Genomic DNA, 17,997 nt, shown 5'->3' on the forward strand with positions numbered 1-17,997 from the left:
CCCTTTCTCTTCCCTCTCACGTCTATTCCTTAGCCCTCTCCTCTGATGGCTATAGATTGGATACGGGCCAATTAAAGGGGTGAGAGGAGCTCTGGCACATCCCAGGGAGACGACGCAGATCACAGATCTTTCATTAGGGGGCCACGGCAAATGTGCCGGCAAGGCACCTCGCCCCTTTAAGTTCTCTTCTGAATCGTGACACTCCAATTTAATGTCTCTCTGCTAGCTGGTAGAAGGGGAGCAACAGATACAAAGACAATGTGAAAGAGATAAGGTGGACTTGGACTAGTAGGGATGAGGAGGATTAAGCTGCAGAGTATAGACGCTCGATGGTGTTTTAAGCCCCCAACGTCTCCTTCCAGGCAGCGCTGCAACCGTTGACTTCAAGGCACCTAACCCTAACATTAACCATAACCATTGCCTAATCCTAGTGCCTTCCAGGTAGCGCTGCCTGGACGGAGACGTTGGGGGCTTAAAACAGCGATAAACAGTATAGACACAGCAGCAAACCCTCTACAGTTAGCACGTCACATTCTGGTAGCACAGGCATTGACCCTTTGCAATGAGGACGTGTGTGTGTCTGGTTGAGCAGTGGTGGCCAAAAGAACACAAACTCTAATACATCATCACCTAACTCTACCACTGTCAGGTTATGTATACGTTCCAGTGTCATGCTACTTGCCATTTAGAGTGTGTGCGTACAGTTAACTCTCCGTTCTTATTCTTGGTCTATTCCACCTCCGAACTATTGCCATGTTAGTGTGTAGTGCTGTGCAGCATGCTAAGTGCGCCTGTGGGCCATCTTGTGTATTTGACCTGCAAGGACAGTCAGCTGAGGTGAAGGAGCTAATAGCCGAGGGAAGGCACTGAGGTCATTAGCCACAGAGGCTGAAGCATAAGCCTAAAAACTTTCCGTCAGGCAGATCCACAGGGACCTCGCACAGGTTCCTGGTGGAGTTCCTTCACACACGCATCAAAGAATAAGACTATGCAAACTGAATTAACTCCCAAGAAAGAAAAGTAAAGTAATTCAAGAGGCAATTATATACAAATTCATTTCAAGCTCTGCAATCTTAAGTTTCTGGTATAGTGATCTGCCAAATTAAATTCTGAGCCTCTGAAAAGTCTATAGACTTTATAATTTAGCAGCTCTCCTGTATCCTGAGAACTGTAAATGCTATAACGTAGTATACTGTGGGTACACCTGTTGATTAGCCCTTGGTAAGATGAAAACATATCAGCACACAGGAGCTTGTTGTCAAGACTATGCAGAGCTGTAAATGCTACATGCTAACTGTAAATACAATCTGGTAATCCTTAAACAGTCTGACCAGATACTGTTACAGTACTGATACAGTTCAGCCTCTCAATAATCATTAACTGATACAATTGGATAAACTAACATGCTGACACTAAGCAAGTTAAAAAAACTAAAACAGCACTTTGAATCATAAATCTAAATCTCTCTTATTGTATGCCTTTAGGTCAATTATTTTATTTTATGCATTACTATTATAACACTGTTCATATCTGGACGGTGTGTAGATAGGTTACATTTTTATATGTCTGTAATATACATGCCAAAACTGGATTTCTCTTTCTCTTCCAAAAAAAAGTATTCAGACTTTCCATATTTGTGGACTAACTACTTACTTCCTTGGGTTCCATTTGGTTTGGAAATATGGGATTGGATTTGGGATGAGTCAGGGGATTTAACGTATTTGCACTCTGTTGTTAACATAGCGGAATCGGTCTTTGATTTACTGGATGTAACAAATTTTTGTGGGATCTGATTACTACAATTCTGTCACCCAGGAGGTATGTTGATGCCACAGAGAAACTCTGTTATACAAACCTGGATTCCTGTTCCTTCAGGAACAGTGATCTTCCAGACACAGTTGAGGCTGTTGAGGTAAGGCTCAGGAAAGCCAGGAGATAAGATGGTGCCAGTTCGGTGGGTCAGATTTCCTCCACATGGAACTGCAGAATAAAAGTGATGAGCGGGATGAAAAGACATTAAGTCATATCGCAGCGTACCAATTGTATCATGGATGTAAAAAGATGAAGGGAGAGTAAGATTAGGTATATGCATAAAAGATGCATACATTGCACACTGAAATAATATATAAAAATAATTAATATTTCTTAATTTTCTTTCTTAACCTTTTTCCTCTACATAGATGTGATTCTCCTAGTGGGATTATGGAATTTTCTCCAAACAAGTGTCAACATTGCAAACAGGATGAAGATCACACAACAAGCAAAAGATAAGAAAACAAAACAGTTTTGTCCTTTTAAGTTCTTCACTCATTTTCAACTTGTTTGAAGACAAATCTGATTTTAGGACTCACTAAACCACAACTAGAATGGAGTCTTATACACACACGCACGCACGCGCACACACACACACACACACACACACACACACACACACACACACACACACACAATACTAGACACACTGTTTACAGTCTTGAAACACTCTCTTCCCAGCTTGTTGTGCACATTTACACATCTGGTGACAACATAGGAGCATCTGTGTGAGTGTGCCTTTGTATATACATGCGACTATCTCCATATGAGTGCTTGAGTATGTCTGTGTGTATTTGTGACCCTCAGTGGTGCCTGCCACCTGTGTGTTACATGGCTGCATTGCTACAGGCAATGGCTGGCAGAGCACATCTGTGTCGTAGTAACAAGAGTTTGACACTCAAGGCATCAATCAGGTGGGAGAGACACAGAGACAGAATGAGAGATGGAAAGAAAGAGAGTGAAGAAGTGAAGTAAATACAAATGAAGAAAAAAGCCAAGAAGAAAAGCAAGACAAACTAACAAAAAAACACATCCAGGCTGACTGGCAAGTGTTTGTGTCTGTTTATTGCATTTGAGTATTCATGCCCTACCTATACAGCTTGGTATGGAGCTGTTCCATTGTGCCAGGGCATTGGGAACTGTCAAACATTCAATGGCACTCGGTCCCTCCAGCATATAACCTGGACTGCACTCAAAGCGGATCACAGCGCCAACAGAAAAGTTGTTACCCATACGGCGGCCATTCCGGGGCTCAGGGACCGAGCTGCACTGGGTGGCACTGGTCCGTGGCACAGCTTTGGAGAAACAGAGTGAAAAACAGGGTGATTAGAGGTGTTGATATCTGTGTGACATTTTCAAGAAAATACAAGGCTGTTTCACTTTGTTAGAAAAGTTACTATGGGTGTCATATCAGAATGATCACGCTGTGTCCCAAATAGATCATACAAAAAATAACATCCAGCTTCTCTTTGCCTTGTGGCTCCAGCTTACTTAGAATAAAATACAAAAACCAAATTATTAATTTATTAAACTTTCCCCAGAGCTGCCATTGCCTTTGGGTTTATGCAGCATATGTCATTTCTGGTACAGTGTATTGTTAAAGGAAAATAACAATTCAAGAGAAAAGTCCCTCTTAGGGGAATAGAAGAACAGGGGAGTTTAAGCACAACCTCTTCAACAGACTGCTATACTTCTATAGTGTTAATGCTCCAGAGCACACACTTCCGCTGACACACACAAGCACATCACAGCTGAAATAGTGGCTGAAGGTGAATCCTTTCAAAATCACTCAACAGATCGTCTATTATGGAGGGAAATTGGGCTGCTAGAACATAGGGGATCCAAAAGAAACAAGACGCTAGGATTTGTTTGTGTGCATTTGTGCGTGTGACTGTGTGTTTCACACTCACCCTGGTAGACCATGTGGAATCCTTTCAAGCTGGATTGGCCTTTGGAGGTGAAGCGGATCAGGATTTGGTTAGAGGTTGCTAATGGCAACGACTCGCCTGTGATGGGGAAAAGTGAAAGACACAGTTTGTAATGTTTTTAGCAGAGTGCTGCTTTCAGTTTCTATTTGTGTGGGTACAAACCACTGTTTCTAGCTCCCTAATTGCCATCTTAATACCTACACAGCTAAATAATTAATCTTTCCCACATCCATCTGGTAAAATACAATTTAGGTGTGAATGTTATTACATGTCATTTAGCTGATGCTTTTATCCAAAGCGACTTCCAATTAAGTGCTTTCAACCCTGAAGGTGCAAACTCCAGACAACAAGTAGTAGTATAAGCAAAACTACAAAGAGCCATATGAAAGTGCAGCTTCAAGAAATAAATACACATATATATATATATATATATATATATATATATATATATATATATATATATATATATATATATATATATATTATGTTTATCCGAGGTGCAGTCGGAAGAGATGTGATTTTAGCCTTCGGCGGAAGATGTGTAGGCTTTCGACCATCCTGATGTCAGTAGAGTGCTCATTCCACCATTTAGGAGCCAGGACAGCGAACAGTCGGGATTTCGTTGAGTGATTAGTTGTCCCTCATTGTGAGGGGGCAGCAAGCGGGTTGGCTGATGCAGAGCTGAGTGGGCGTGTTGGGGTATAGGGTTTGACCATGTACTGGATGTATGCTGGGGCTGATCCGTTCGTGGCCCTGTATGCAAGTACTAGTGTCTTACTAGTGTTAGTGACTATTTTAGGGACGCAATCTGTGTGTCCAGCATGAAACTTCAAAAATGTGGTAGGAAATCTGCTTATGATTGTGTCAAAGAGCTCATACTGCAGGTTTCTGAATATGAATATATTTAGAAGCTATTTTCATGTACGTGTATTTTCGTGTAAAATTACAGGAACGTGCAAAGAAACAGTAGTCTAGACTAGAGCAGTGCTACATAGGTGATGTTAGGCTTTCACAACAGGGTCTACTGTGATGAATAAATAACATGCTTAGAAGGCTTTATAAGGCATCCTGAGTGTATCACAATATGCAAATGCATGGTGATTATTAAGATTTTTCTCATATTTTACTGTCATACAGGATTAGCTTATCTGCTATGCTTATTGGATAGAAAACAATTTCCTTCAGCCTCTTGTGACTAAATGGGAGTCCTGATTATTGGCACTGATAGCATTGTGTCACACGACAGCTGAGCCTCTGACCGCAGTCTGCCTATGTCAAGTCATGTTCTGGGAGCTTAGAAGCTACTTTTGATTAGCATGTGAGCCTTGAACAACTTGTTAGCTCACTGTCATGTTCTTGTTTTACTATTGTGACTCTCTGTTCACATCTCCAATTAACAAATCATTAATATATATATATATATATATATATATAGCTGGTTGAAATGGTGCAGCAAGACTCCTAAGTGCTGTAAAGACCCCACCTCCCCTGACTTTACTTTAATGGCTACGTGTGAAATACAGGAATCAAGACCAAGGATGATCAAGCTTTTTATCGTCGTATAACAGCAAATTTGGGCCAGCTGGGTTTTGTTTTAAACCTATTTGTGCAGATGGGCCTTTCATTTGTGTTTTGTGTGATCTTTGTGTATTTTTTTTAACTGAAATGTTATTTGTTTGTGAGGTTTGTTCTACAAGATGCTTATCCGTAAACTAAACATTGCATTATGAACAATTTACTGAGAAACCTAGGCGTGCAATACTGCATGGGGCAGCTATATGTTTACTATGAAATTATTTGAAACTATGCCAGATTTATCTGTGCCTTAATTTCAAACCTCAGTCCATAAATCAAATCATAATATTTATTACTGACATTACTGATATGATCACCTGCTGTCCTCATCAGCTCAAAGAGTAATTAAACTCAAGGAAAACCCCCATGATGTATCTTCCATGGAGGAAAACTGTTGACTGATGCAGAACATGATACATAGTGTGAGCATCTCCGTCTCTGCCCCTGTCTTTCTCTGTGTGTTGCTGACTCGCTCTCTGCAGTGGATCTCATTACTCTGTGTCTGCTTGCTGTCACACTGTAGTGGGAGGCAGATGTGCTTAACCCCATAGGCAACATCTGTGTGTCTGTGTCTGTGTGTCAGCGAGTCTATCCTGCGCTGTGCGTTTAGCTCACGTTTTAATGTGTGTGAATATTGTTGCGCCTCTATGTGCAATGTCCAGAGATAGCTCAAATGGCAACAGTTTCTTACTGCTTCATCATCATGCTTGTCTAAGTTCCAATGTGGGATCCCCAAGGCATGCTGGGTAGTTTATTACAAGTCGCCCTTGCTGCGTGCTGTCATGGTGACGGTGTTTCATAATTTACTGTGCGGGGCAGGTATTCACCCAGATAGATCAAACATATGTCAGCATGTAACATATTAACTCTCTGGCCACTTTCCAGTTCCAAACCACTTTGCCCTTAAATGATCCTCTACACTGACATATTAAAGACTGACAAGGACAGACATGACTTTGGCTGGAAATCAATAGTCAAAATTCAGTGGCAGTTATTGGTGTGCACTGGTTTGGATACAGCAGTCATGGGGAGATTAACAATCCAGCCGTTAAACCACAACTCAAACAGGTTTAAAGTTAGAAACAGCCCTGAAGGGGATTACATGAAATTAATTTTACATTTTAAGAATACATGTTTTACCTCATCCATCACTAAAGTAAAGGCTGCCTGGGAGGGTGAACTTGGGTTGGAGCTGCATGAAACTTGGTGGAACGTTGCCCTCAACAAAATCCACTCTAGCTCAACCTGTGCCCGTCTGACTTTGATACAATTCAAAGTATTGTACAGGATCCATTTTTCCAAGGCATGCCTGTCACAAACTTTTCCCACTGTCACTAACAGCTGTGACAAATGCCATACCTCTCCCTGCAATCTAACCCATATGTTTTATTCTTGCCCGTTAGTTTTTTCCTTCTGGCAGAGGTACTTTGATATTATCTCTGAAATACTTGTGATGACTGTAACAGGCTCTCCCCATATTGCCATATTCGGATGCCCAGAGGATTACAATAGATTTACATTGAAACAATAAGACATCTTTGCTTTCACATCTTTACTGGCGAGACAACATCTCCTTCTCCACTGGAAATCTACAAAAGCCCCTTCCAGCGCTCAACGGCTAAGGGATGTTATGTTTTTTCTGAAATTAGAAAAGATTAAATATTCTATGAGAAGTGATTCCAACAAGTTTTACAGTAAGTGGCAGCCCTTTTCAGCTTTCTTTAAATCTCTTCCTTCTTTACCCCAATTGATGGAACCCCCCCCCTATTGTTAAAACAGCTAAGTATGGCTCTTTTTCTTTTTTTACCTCTGAAGATACACAATCGATACTTCACAATTACTTTTTTTGTTTGCTCCTTCGCTTTAATTGTGTTATCTCTACCTCACTGTTATGTATTTTTCAGTGTGCCATATTTTTCAATAAAAATATCTAACAAAAAAAAAATGTTTTGCATTCATACAACATGCTTGCAGTGTAACAAAAGTAGCTAAAGTGGTCAAAGTTAAATGTAGTTTAACTGACTCATTAGTCACACTTCAAATGATGGCCAAGAAGGCGACAATTGGCTCGTTTTTTCAATTAAAACATTTGCATTTAGATAAATCTCATTGATTACTTGAATCGCTCCTTTTGTCCTTTCTGCCTATATGCTGTCTCCTTTTCTTTTCTAATTCCCACCTTTTATTATTCTCTTGTTCAACTCTCCCTTTCCTCATTTTATTCTGTCTGTCACCACTGTCTCCGAAAAATTCACAATCATTCCCTTTTATTTTCAAAACCATTGATTTGCCTCACCAGACATGACAGCAATGAAAACGTGTATATATATATATATATATATATATATATGTAATGTAAATGCTTTTCAAAATCACAGCAAACTGCCTTATGTGATATGTTACCATGCTTCACCTGCTAAAATACTCATTACCTGGCTATATATTTACTGCACATAATGACAGCTTGTATATTTAGACTGTATGGGGGAATTTCTTGCTTTATACATTTGCAGATGTGCATGCTGGTCGATTTTGTGAGCTTCAGTGTATCTGTATGGTGGACGCTGGGACACACTTCTAGATTATGCCTAATTCATGCAAGTTATGCCCACATGCACTACTTCTTCAGCGGCACTGTCTGTGTGGGCTAAAAGTTTCTCTTCCCTTGCCAAAGTGTGTCAGCTTTGCTCTGCCATGCTAGGTTAGAGAGCTCTGTGAACATGTCGCCAGAAGTCCTCAGTTAATATAGCGGTCTGTTTATTGAGCTGCAAACTGGATTTTCTGAGACTGCCCTGGACACAAACCAAAGTAATCATTTTGCTTTTGTCTAGTAACAGGGCTAGGGCAGGTTAAGATGGAGAGCTGCCCTAAACTCGCACACCTTTCTACTCTGCCCCTCTTGAAAGATTGAACCTCCCCTATTCAAGCTATTTCTATGGTAGCCCAGTGATACAGTGTAGCATTAATCACACACAGCCGCAATGTTACAACACTGTTGCAACAGAAATTGTTCGTTCTCCTTTACCGTCTTACTTTTAACCTTACAGTTATCCTTTCTGCTTTTCTCCATTCTCTTACATAACTGCTTTATTCAATTATCCCATATTTGAGCATGTGTGCTGTACTTCTGTTGGACATCTATTTAAAAATGATTAAAAAAGAGATGTTTGGGCAGCGCTCACTTCATTTAGGGACAAGTTTAGATTTATAAGGTCTTCAGATGTCAAGTCTTGATGCTATAAATGCAGTTGTTTTTCTTGATAAAAGGACTGAGATACCCTTATCTTTAACCTGGCACACAAGCTAGATTGAACTAAATTGATTTAGGCATTTTTCCTATGTTTATTTTAGCTGCAAGGGTGTGAAGTGTGCCAAATTGACAGGCCTCCTCTCACATGCACATTTCCCCGCCTAAGAACAATGGGATGTTAGATTGAGTGAGACATCTTTCTTAAGACCTCAGGAGTGGTGATTGATATGTGGTCATATACAGTGTGTGTGTGTGTGTGCGTGCGTGTGCATACTTGCAAGCATGTGTGTGTGTGAGAGCAAGCGCACTTATTTGCCTACATAACTGCATTCGCATATATCCTGAGAGTTGACGTGTGTTTGTGTAATACCAATTCAGGTGTATGTGCATGCAAGTCTTCTTGAGCCTGCTGATATGTTATCCCTGTGACTCTTTAAGTTGTTGTTGTTGTATTGTTTTACAGCTCACTGGAGCCCACCTGAAGCCACAGCAGCTCTGCCTGTGTCAGCCATTTGTCTCGGTTTAACTGGATCCTTATGAACGGGATGAGGCTAAGACAACATTTTATTTAGTCCACTGTCATGTCAAAAATAATGGCCAGGAGATCAAATAGTCAAATCACATTTGCAGATTTGTTACATGCTGGTGAAGAATATGAAAAAAAAAGCAGTACAAGCTTCTGCGAGTCTTGCCAAGCTGCAGTTCAATGTAAATAGCTTCTATTTTTTCCCAAAAATGTGAATGCATGCAGGTATCTGAATGTGTGTGTGTTTGTTTAAGTACCTGTGTGTGCTCCAGAAAGGGAGCTGAGAACACGGGAGTGCTGTGTCGGCCCATCATTAACCTCCACAATGTCATTCAGAGCTGTCTGGAAGAAGGCGAATTGACTGAAGACCACTAGAAAATGAATATCAGAGAAAACTGATATTAGTTCAAATGAGTGACTACATCACAGTTGCACTGACAACTCTAAAATCCATTTGAAATAACACAGATAATAGGATCCTCATTCAAATTAAAGTAATTTCAATCCAAATGTCTTCTCTAAAGCTAGTTGGATAATACTGTCAGTTATGACAACACACCCAAAAAATGATATTACACAAGTAGATCAGCAATCCTGTCTGGGCTTGATGGCTTGTCAGTAGATGAAAGGCTTTGGCAATGACAGCCAATCTGTTGTACAATGTGCAGCTAAAGCTTTACGATGGTGCTTTCATCCTTTTAACCCACCCTTTCTACCGCTATTGCCTGAACATGTTCAGCCCTTTCACATCTAATCTATGTCTAGTTTGCTTGTATATTGTAGGTTAAAGAGAAGGATGAAGAGGATGATGGAGAGAGGGCAGAGGGGACAGAGGACTAGTGCTCTCCATTAGGGGTGATGGCAGGACCTTATCTTCCGAGTTACTCGTCAACATGACTCAGCATCTGTTTTCTCCAACTCGGCTTCAGTGGTTTCTTTCATTCGTACGTCCTCTTTTATCTCTATCTATGATAAGAGAAGCCAGTGGTTTAAGTGACACCCATCCAGCCCTCTGCATTGAGGAAAATAGTCTATCATTAGGGCTGGTGCATCTGCCTAATGAGAAGCAGCAAGAATGGAGGTAGGAGCAACTGTGGCTCTGCACGACAAAGTGGGTTGCCTTGGGCCTGGCTGTCATTTTCCAAGAAAATGCAAATGTGGACTTTAATTATTTCGATTTCCTCCCTCGCTTTCACTCCATTGAGTGAAATATGTTGCTGACAGGGTCCAAGAAGAATGGGTGCCCAGTCATTTTGGAGCAGAGCCATACCTCTGAATGGGCGTCATAACCTCGACATTCAAAAGACCGGGGTGAAGTGCCCGAAACACATGCCGGCCGCTGCTGTTTGGTGTAATTTAACAATGATTGGACTTGAGCTTCCCCTAAGAGAGGCACGATGCTGATAACTCATTAGAGATCCAGAGGGAAGAGAAAATGAAGCAGGAGATAATAAGAGAGAAAGTCAAGCAGGGAGAGCTCGTGGGCAAGTAAATAAAACATGTTTGCTTCTGTATTTGCATGTTTGAGCTGTGTCTCTTACTGCATTGTTTTGCTTTCTGAATAATTTGCTGCTCCTACAGTATCAGATTCCATATTGAAAGCAAGCTGTGACCTTTACGATGGAAATGCCAAAAAGTAGTGAAACTGCAGGAACTCTGGATCTTCCAGACACCAATTATTTTTTGGTGTGTGTATCTCAGACAGACATATTGTACGCCTGGTGTGTAGATAGTGATTCAATTGAAAATATGCGTATGGAAATGAGACACGATTTATATGGAAACGATCAATTATTGTGTGATTATACTGTGTGAGGAAAATATGGAAAAACAACATTCAGTAAACCTCTGACTAAAGCATTTTAATTTCAAGTTATAAAGACAATGTGTGTGGGAGCTTTTACAAGTTTTCCACACACTTGTCGTCTCCTACACATCTGTCACTAAGAATATTCAGGTGTGGGAAAATAAAACTTACTTTAGTTTCCACAGTGAAAGAATACAGTATGTGCAATTTAGTGAGGCACTTAAGCATAGTTTGATCCTGATACGGCTTTTTATGCATTACAGAATAATTGCATCTTAATTAAACACACATAAGACACACGCAAAAATGCACAACTAGAAATCTGCTAGGAAAAATGAACAAATACAGTAATACAGTGCTTTTCCTTGGCTTACCGTAATCCTTTGGCACCACCACAGAGTACAGACAGGTTTGCGCACTGCTGTAGTTGCCAGGGTAACCAGGAGACAAGACCACTCCCTCCAAACCTGAGTACTGTCCACCACATGGAGCTGGAGAGAGACAGAGATGAGACATGAGGAGACAGGGCAGACAGAGAAGGAAGGTCTAAAGCCAATAGTGAAAGATTTCATTTCTGCCTACCTCCTGCTTTCCCATCCCCTCTGTTCCATTACTCCTAAATTACTTTTCTTGTCTGATTGGGTTTTGGGTGGAATATGTCCCTGGTGTTTGCCAGAGTGAAATTGCAATGTTTTCCAAGTGTCCCTCTGGGTTAGCCTGGGTAAGATGAGGCCAGAATCTTCTCTCCTGCTTGAAAGCCCCTAGAAATACTCTGTTTGTGCAAGTGCTGATCCCATGTATGTGAATGTGTTTTCTTTGTGTGAAAATGTGCGTGGTGTGTGCACGTATTCCACCTGACATGTCACTGAGGCTTCATACTGCGAGAGCCAGATTTGGTGGTGTCAGGGATCTTTTACCAGCTTCTCAGGGAAACATGCGCAGTGTGTGTCAGTCGTGTCGTGGGAATGTCAGAGAACAGCCAGGATGATGCAGGTTTTGTTGTATGTTTGAAAATATATGCAAAATAAGAAGCCCTCTTCAAACTGCAAATTAAATTAAAGCTACACCCTCACATATATTTACATTAGCAAAAACCCACACAGCTATACTCATATACCTGTAGGACATAGCTTGGTGCAAAAAAAAAAACACATAATGATATATGCATGTTTACATGTGATAAATCTATAAGCGCCGATGTGGTTTGTGTTCCTAACAACCGTCTCCAGATGTCAGTGTTTACCTATGCAGATGGGTTTGGGTTTGTTCCAGCTCGGCTTGCCGTCTCCCCCCATGATGCAAGTGAGGGTTGCGTCTCCCTCTAGTGTGTAGCCACTGTCACAGTGGTAGGTGACAGTGTAACCCAGCTTGAGGTCGGCGCCCACCCGAGTCCCATTGCGCACCACGCCCGGCTCGAAGCAAGACTCCCTGGGGTTCTCTGTGGAGAGAGGTAACACGGTGGAAAATCAGCGACAGAAGGGAATGTGTGTTGGTATTCAATAAAAGGATTTTTGCATCAAGCTGCAGCGGTGATACCGGAATAGACATTGTTTTCTGCCTAAGGTTCCTGACATTCTCAGATTTCTTACTTCCTTCCTTTGTCGCTTACTTCCACCCTGTGCTTCCCTCTTTCAGTAAATATATCTCAATGACTGCCACTTTTCTCTCTAGCCCTTGACGATGCCCTTTCATCTGCGGCTGCTGGAGGTATGTACTGTATTGTATGGCTGGGGAGACGGACAGGCAGCTGATTGAGAGTGGCATTGCTCTGGCCCAAGGTCTGCTGACTGCACACAACCGCCTATCACACAACGCTTCACTGTGCAGTCAACTAGAGAAGACAATGCACATACATAAGCTTTCTTTTGTGAACACACACAGACACACACACACACACACACACACACACACACACACACACACACACACACACACACAGTATCTAACCACATATCAATCACCACTCCTGAGGTCTTAAGAAAGATGTCTACCTCAATCTAACATCCCATTGTTCTTAGGTGGGAAAATGTGCATGTGAGAGGAGGCCTGTCAATTTGGCACACTTCACACCCTTGCAGCTAAAATAAACATAGGAAAAATGCCCAAAGCAATTTAGTTCAATCTTAAACACAGTTCACTCTAGTCTCACAGCAGACTTCAATATTTGATGACTCAACATGCACATACAAAAGGGAAAGTGAGTCAAACGTTTTCTTTTATCAGGAAAACTTCAACTTACAATTCAGTGCATCAAAAAAAATATGCAAAATCCTCAGTTATCTCAATATCAATCAGCTGAAAGCAAACTTTAAATGGGAAACACTTTAACAATGTTCATATTTGTAAAGGTCTATTTGCATGCCAACAAAGAAGGGTAGTTTTTACTTCTTTTTCATGCCACTGGTATTTGCAAAAGCTATTTCATTACCTGTATCAGAATTGATGATGCTAACTTCCCTGGAACTGCTTATCTGTGTTTATTTTCTGTCTACCTTTACTGAGGAGGACCAACATGTTGGAGATGATTTTTAAATTAGGTTTGTTTTTGTGTTGCACCATCTGCCATTTAGACAGGGGTTTAATTTGCACTATGAACAACAACCTCCTCCTGTTGTGGACCATCAAGCAAATTCCCTTTGTGCTACAAAACAAGCACATGTAATGCAAAAACAATCATCTGTGTATAGTTATTATAACAAGGTATATGCCTAACTAAAGTTCTAATGATTTATTGATGATAAAAATGCACATGTAACACCCTGGATAAATGCCTAGTTTCTGAGCTGAAAGTTGGAGACCTGCTGACCAGACAGGAGGCTGCCCTTCATGGCTGAACAGAGTGCTGGTGCCAGTCATGTGGTCTGTTGGTCTGTCTCCTAGGGCACCTGTTCTAGACAGGTTGAGCCCTTTCGTGGGCTGATGTAGACCTGAACCCTCCCTCGCCACCTCCTCCATTAAATCAGCACACCTGGCAAGAGACAGCGGAGGCGTGATGGATGTAGCAGGCATTAGGTGTGGACTGGCCCTGGACAGAAGCTAGCGGTTGGTCACCGCAATGAAGATGGCCGATTTAACAAGCCTCTGCCATTTGTGTGAGAGAAAATGGGCGATTGGCATCATCTGTTTTAGAAAATACTCAAAGGAGTTTACTGTAAGTGATGTTACGTGAAGTGAAAATGAGCCTAGGAGTTAGTGAAGGTATTGGATCAGACAGATGCGAGTATGAGATTGCTTGTATGTGTGTATTTGTCCATGTCTGTGTCTATGTGTTTTATTCAAATGTGGCTCAGGCATGGCAAGTTTTTGCCCACATATTTCCCTGGTGACCCTAATCAGACATGGCCAGAGGCACGGAAACAGAGAGACATAACGACTGCTTGGTAAAGAAGCTGACAGCACCTCAGGCAGATTTTGTAATACAATTTTCAGTGGCGGGGCTGACCAAATACTAGCTGGGCCAACTCGTCAACTTGCTGCTTTCTCACCAACCAGATCCAAACGCGCAGCCAAACATGCTTTTGTGCCATGTTGTTTGTCTAAAACGGAGGAGGTAATTTATGTATTATTTGGTTATGGTTCATTAGTGTGGAGAATTGGAAGTGGGGAGAGGGAGTTTTTCTGAGCCACACACTGGGTCCATCTGCTCTACCAGATTGGCCATACAATATTGCACACTCCATCACACACTGCAGAAAATATTGCTAGGAGTGAGTTAAGGGGTAGGCTCTGTAACACTGTCCTAACAAAATACTGGGTGTCACTCCAGTTATGTACAGTTTGCAGATGAATCACAGAGCTGCATCGCATAAACAGGAAGCGTTCTGAAATCAGTTGAAATGCTTGTATAGCTCAAATCCCACCTCAACAACAGCCAAGAAACAGAGAGCTCAGGGTCGATCTGGAATTGGTTGAACGTCTGATACCTTAAACAGCTGTAATTGAGGCTGGGAGATTTAAGAAGATTTAACACTGTTCTCTCAAGCAAAACCCTTAACGAAGATGCCCAGTCTAATTTAGAGCTTGTTCAGCATCTGTATATTTGTTAGGTAAAGGCTATAAAAGTCAGGCGCTGAGGCATTACCCTGTGAGGCTGAAACACAAATGCAGAACACACAGATGTGTTGTATTATCCTTAAACCAACTGGCTGTATGTCAAGGATGTCTCTGATCATTCTGCACCATGTGTGCAGTACAGAGTATCTTGTGTGGGAAAATAAATCTGGGTCTCCCAAAAAACATGCTGTGGTCAGCTAAGCATAGACATGAGACAACAAAGCGCTGTTGGCTCTAATTTATGAGGAGGCTTTTGTGCAGCTGCAAAGCACTGATCAAATAGAGCTTAAGCACACATGCTGTCGGCTTTTCATTTTCATAATTCTTTGTGTTACGTGGCTACTAGAGGAGGTACAGATCAATAATGATGCCCAAGCAGACTATAGCTCAAATGGGAAGGTGGTGATCAGGACACTGCAGAACACCCCATTCTTTCTCTGAAGCAATTTTCATACCACTAATCTCGCTTTGGACTAGACACAAGGGAACGTTAAAAAGAAACAATCTGCAAGGTCGATAAACAGCAGAGGGTAAATCCATTCTCACTCTGCCAGAGGAAGAATTTTAAAACATGAATTGTTTAGGGGGATACTGCATCACATACTATTTAAAATTCAGTGTTTTGTTCAGAATTTTAAGATGCTGGAGATGAAAAACTGATGATGAAAAAGTCTTGCACATGCAGACACAGGCACATAAAATCTAAGTTTCCACTAGCTAGATAGTTTTTTCCAAATAGCCAAATACTGCAGTTTTCAAGTCATTCCTCTGACCAAAAAGGTACCCACCTGTGTACTGCAGCACAAATCCATTGCTGCTGAGGGAAGCATCACTGCGGAAAGCCAAGAAAAGTGTGTTGGAGCTGCTCTCAATGCGATCTGGAACATCGGTGCCATAAAAACTACCCAGCAAGGGGCTGAGGGAGTCCGGCCCATCGTAGATATGTAAGAAGTCATAACTGGGCTCCAAGCTGAACCTGGTTACAGAAGTGTAAATAAAACTTACATAAACATTTGCAGCGTACATGAGATATAAGGTAACACACTTCACTGGCATCATTTTAAAATGTCATAGAAATGTATAATTTTATTATAGGGATTTACAGAATAAAATATTTATAAACATAGAGACAGAGCGCATTTTTGTCTTCATAAAGTCTCCGTTTTTCGGGTCGGCAAAATATCAGGGTTATTTACCCTGTTGGTAGTGAATATCACCACACGGCAGCCTTTAGGCATTTTTCAGTTGTTTGCTAGCAGACAAAATTGACAAGGAGGCACCTTCACGCTATACAAGTGAACGGAGAGCGGAGAGTTGTTTTCCCCTCCAGTAGCTTTCAGAGTATGACGCGTACGCTCTGTCTCTATAAATGGACACACATAGTGTTGTATTTTGTATCGTTGTATAAAATAGGTTAGAAATGGATAGAAATATTCAATTTCAAACACACATGTTGCAATTAATGTGCTACTGAAGCTTACTGGTTGAATCTAAGAGCGATGACATAGTCTGGTGTGACAGAAACTGTCCAGTCACACTCCCTTCCATGGGGGTAAGGTTCAGGATAGTCTGGAGACAGAATCAGCCCACTAGGACCTGTCAGGTTGCCGCCACATGGAGCTATGAAAAGGAAGAAGTTCATTAGTAAAGTAAAGTAAAGCAGTAAACACATTTTTCCCAATTGTATATTCATCCTAAAACCTATTGTCAAACAAATATCTTAAGATGATATATCATCTAATTCTCAATTTAGGTTTTTATTAAAAGATTGCCTTATTGCATTATTCTGCGCATTGCTATTGCTGTTATTTTGTTTTTATATTATTACTATTATTACTATTATGCAGCAAACTCTTGAAATGAGCTGACTGCCAATCAACTGATAGAACTGCTAATATAAAAAAACACATTACACAAAACAAATAGGCTGCATAGCTACATAAAATTTCCAGTTTCAGGAAAAACATACTTTTAAAGTGGTGGATATTCATGGTCTCTTCAAAAGAAGTCATATTGACAGATGCTTCATTGAGACGTAGCTAATGCCCATTGACACCGTTTACCATAATTGAACCTGTAACTGTCAGAGAACTGTTCTGCCCAACCCCTCACCCAAACAATTATCAAACTAATTAAGCTAAGCACTAATTAAACAAGGCAGCTAATTGCAAGGTCTTAATTACCATTGCTTATTCTCATTGTTTTGGAGAGAACCTAGTGTGATCATATATTTAAAAAAAGATTGTAAAAGAGTAGAGGTCTGACTGAGAGGTCTACGTTGCTATTGAGAGACAGGATAATCAGATCTCTCTGTCTGCTGCAGTCACTTCGGGGAATCTAGGGAACACGGCAATCGGGTTTGCCACTTAAGATTCACTTAAGGAGTCTGTTAAGTAATCATGTTAGGAATCTGTATTGTCTACCTGGTTCAGACCAGCAAGAGAGGTGATACAGTATAGTGCATTATGCAGGTTGTAGGGTGTGGTATACTTTATATACTTTCATTTTAATACTGTTCTCTTATGTCTTTACTAGTTATATAATTTAAAATCTCAAATCCGCATAAAGTTTACACACAGAATTTTTAGGAACATAGTGCATTTCCTTAAACAATGGGTGTACACATGTACTGTACCGGTATATACAAAAAACTGCATGTACTACATGTTCTTTTTACCCAGCAGTAGCAATAGATATGTGACAACATTCAGGCTAGTTCTGATCATTATTCATGTAGCATCATTAGCCATAATTGATGACTGCATGGTGTGGTAATACCTGTGCATGTAGGAGGGTCTGGCTGCCAGAAGAAGCGACCATTGATCTCCGTGCAGGTGATCCTGTTGGCCCCCTGCAGGATGTAGCCAGGATCACACTGGAACACCACATGGTCCCCAGGCTCCCTGCTGTCGCCACCGCGGGTCCCATTAGTAGGCATGCCCGGGTCGTTGCAGGAGGTAGCAGTGGAGACTGAAGGAGCAAGAGGAGTCTCAATCAGACGTTAAAATGATCCTTAGTTACAAGATGAAAAGGGAGTATTATTGTC

General features: G+C 41.2%; 1 protein-coding gene across 1 annotated transcript in view; it reads right to left on the reverse strand.

The window, feature by feature from the left end:
* The window catches only part of csmd2 (CUB and Sushi multiple domains 2), a 250,682-nt gene that overhangs the window by 54,981 nt on the left and 177,704 nt on the right, over nucleotides 1-17,997 (reverse strand). The window contains exons 28-36 of the mRNA XM_078267604.1: nucleotides 17,730-17,921; nucleotides 16,433-16,571; nucleotides 15,740-15,927; nucleotides 12,142-12,336; nucleotides 11,273-11,389; nucleotides 9,349-9,462; nucleotides 3,723-3,818; nucleotides 2,904-3,107; nucleotides 1,856-1,980 (exon numbers count right to left, since the gene is read on the reverse strand). Of these exons, the coding sequence (XP_078123730.1) occupies nucleotides 1,856-1,980; nucleotides 2,904-3,107; nucleotides 3,723-3,818; nucleotides 9,349-9,462; nucleotides 11,273-11,389; nucleotides 12,142-12,336; nucleotides 15,740-15,927; nucleotides 16,433-16,571; nucleotides 17,730-17,921 (1,370 nt within the window). The remainder of the gene's footprint in view (nucleotides 1-1,855; nucleotides 1,981-2,903; nucleotides 3,108-3,722; nucleotides 3,819-9,348; nucleotides 9,463-11,272; nucleotides 11,390-12,141; nucleotides 12,337-15,739; nucleotides 15,928-16,432; nucleotides 16,572-17,729; nucleotides 17,922-17,997) is intronic.

This window comes from Sander vitreus, chromosome 14 (genome assembly GCF_031162955.1).
Source record: "Sander vitreus isolate 19-12246 chromosome 14, sanVit1, whole genome shotgun sequence".
Classification (NCBI taxonomy): Eukaryota; Metazoa; Chordata; class Actinopteri; order Perciformes; family Percidae; genus Sander; species Sander vitreus.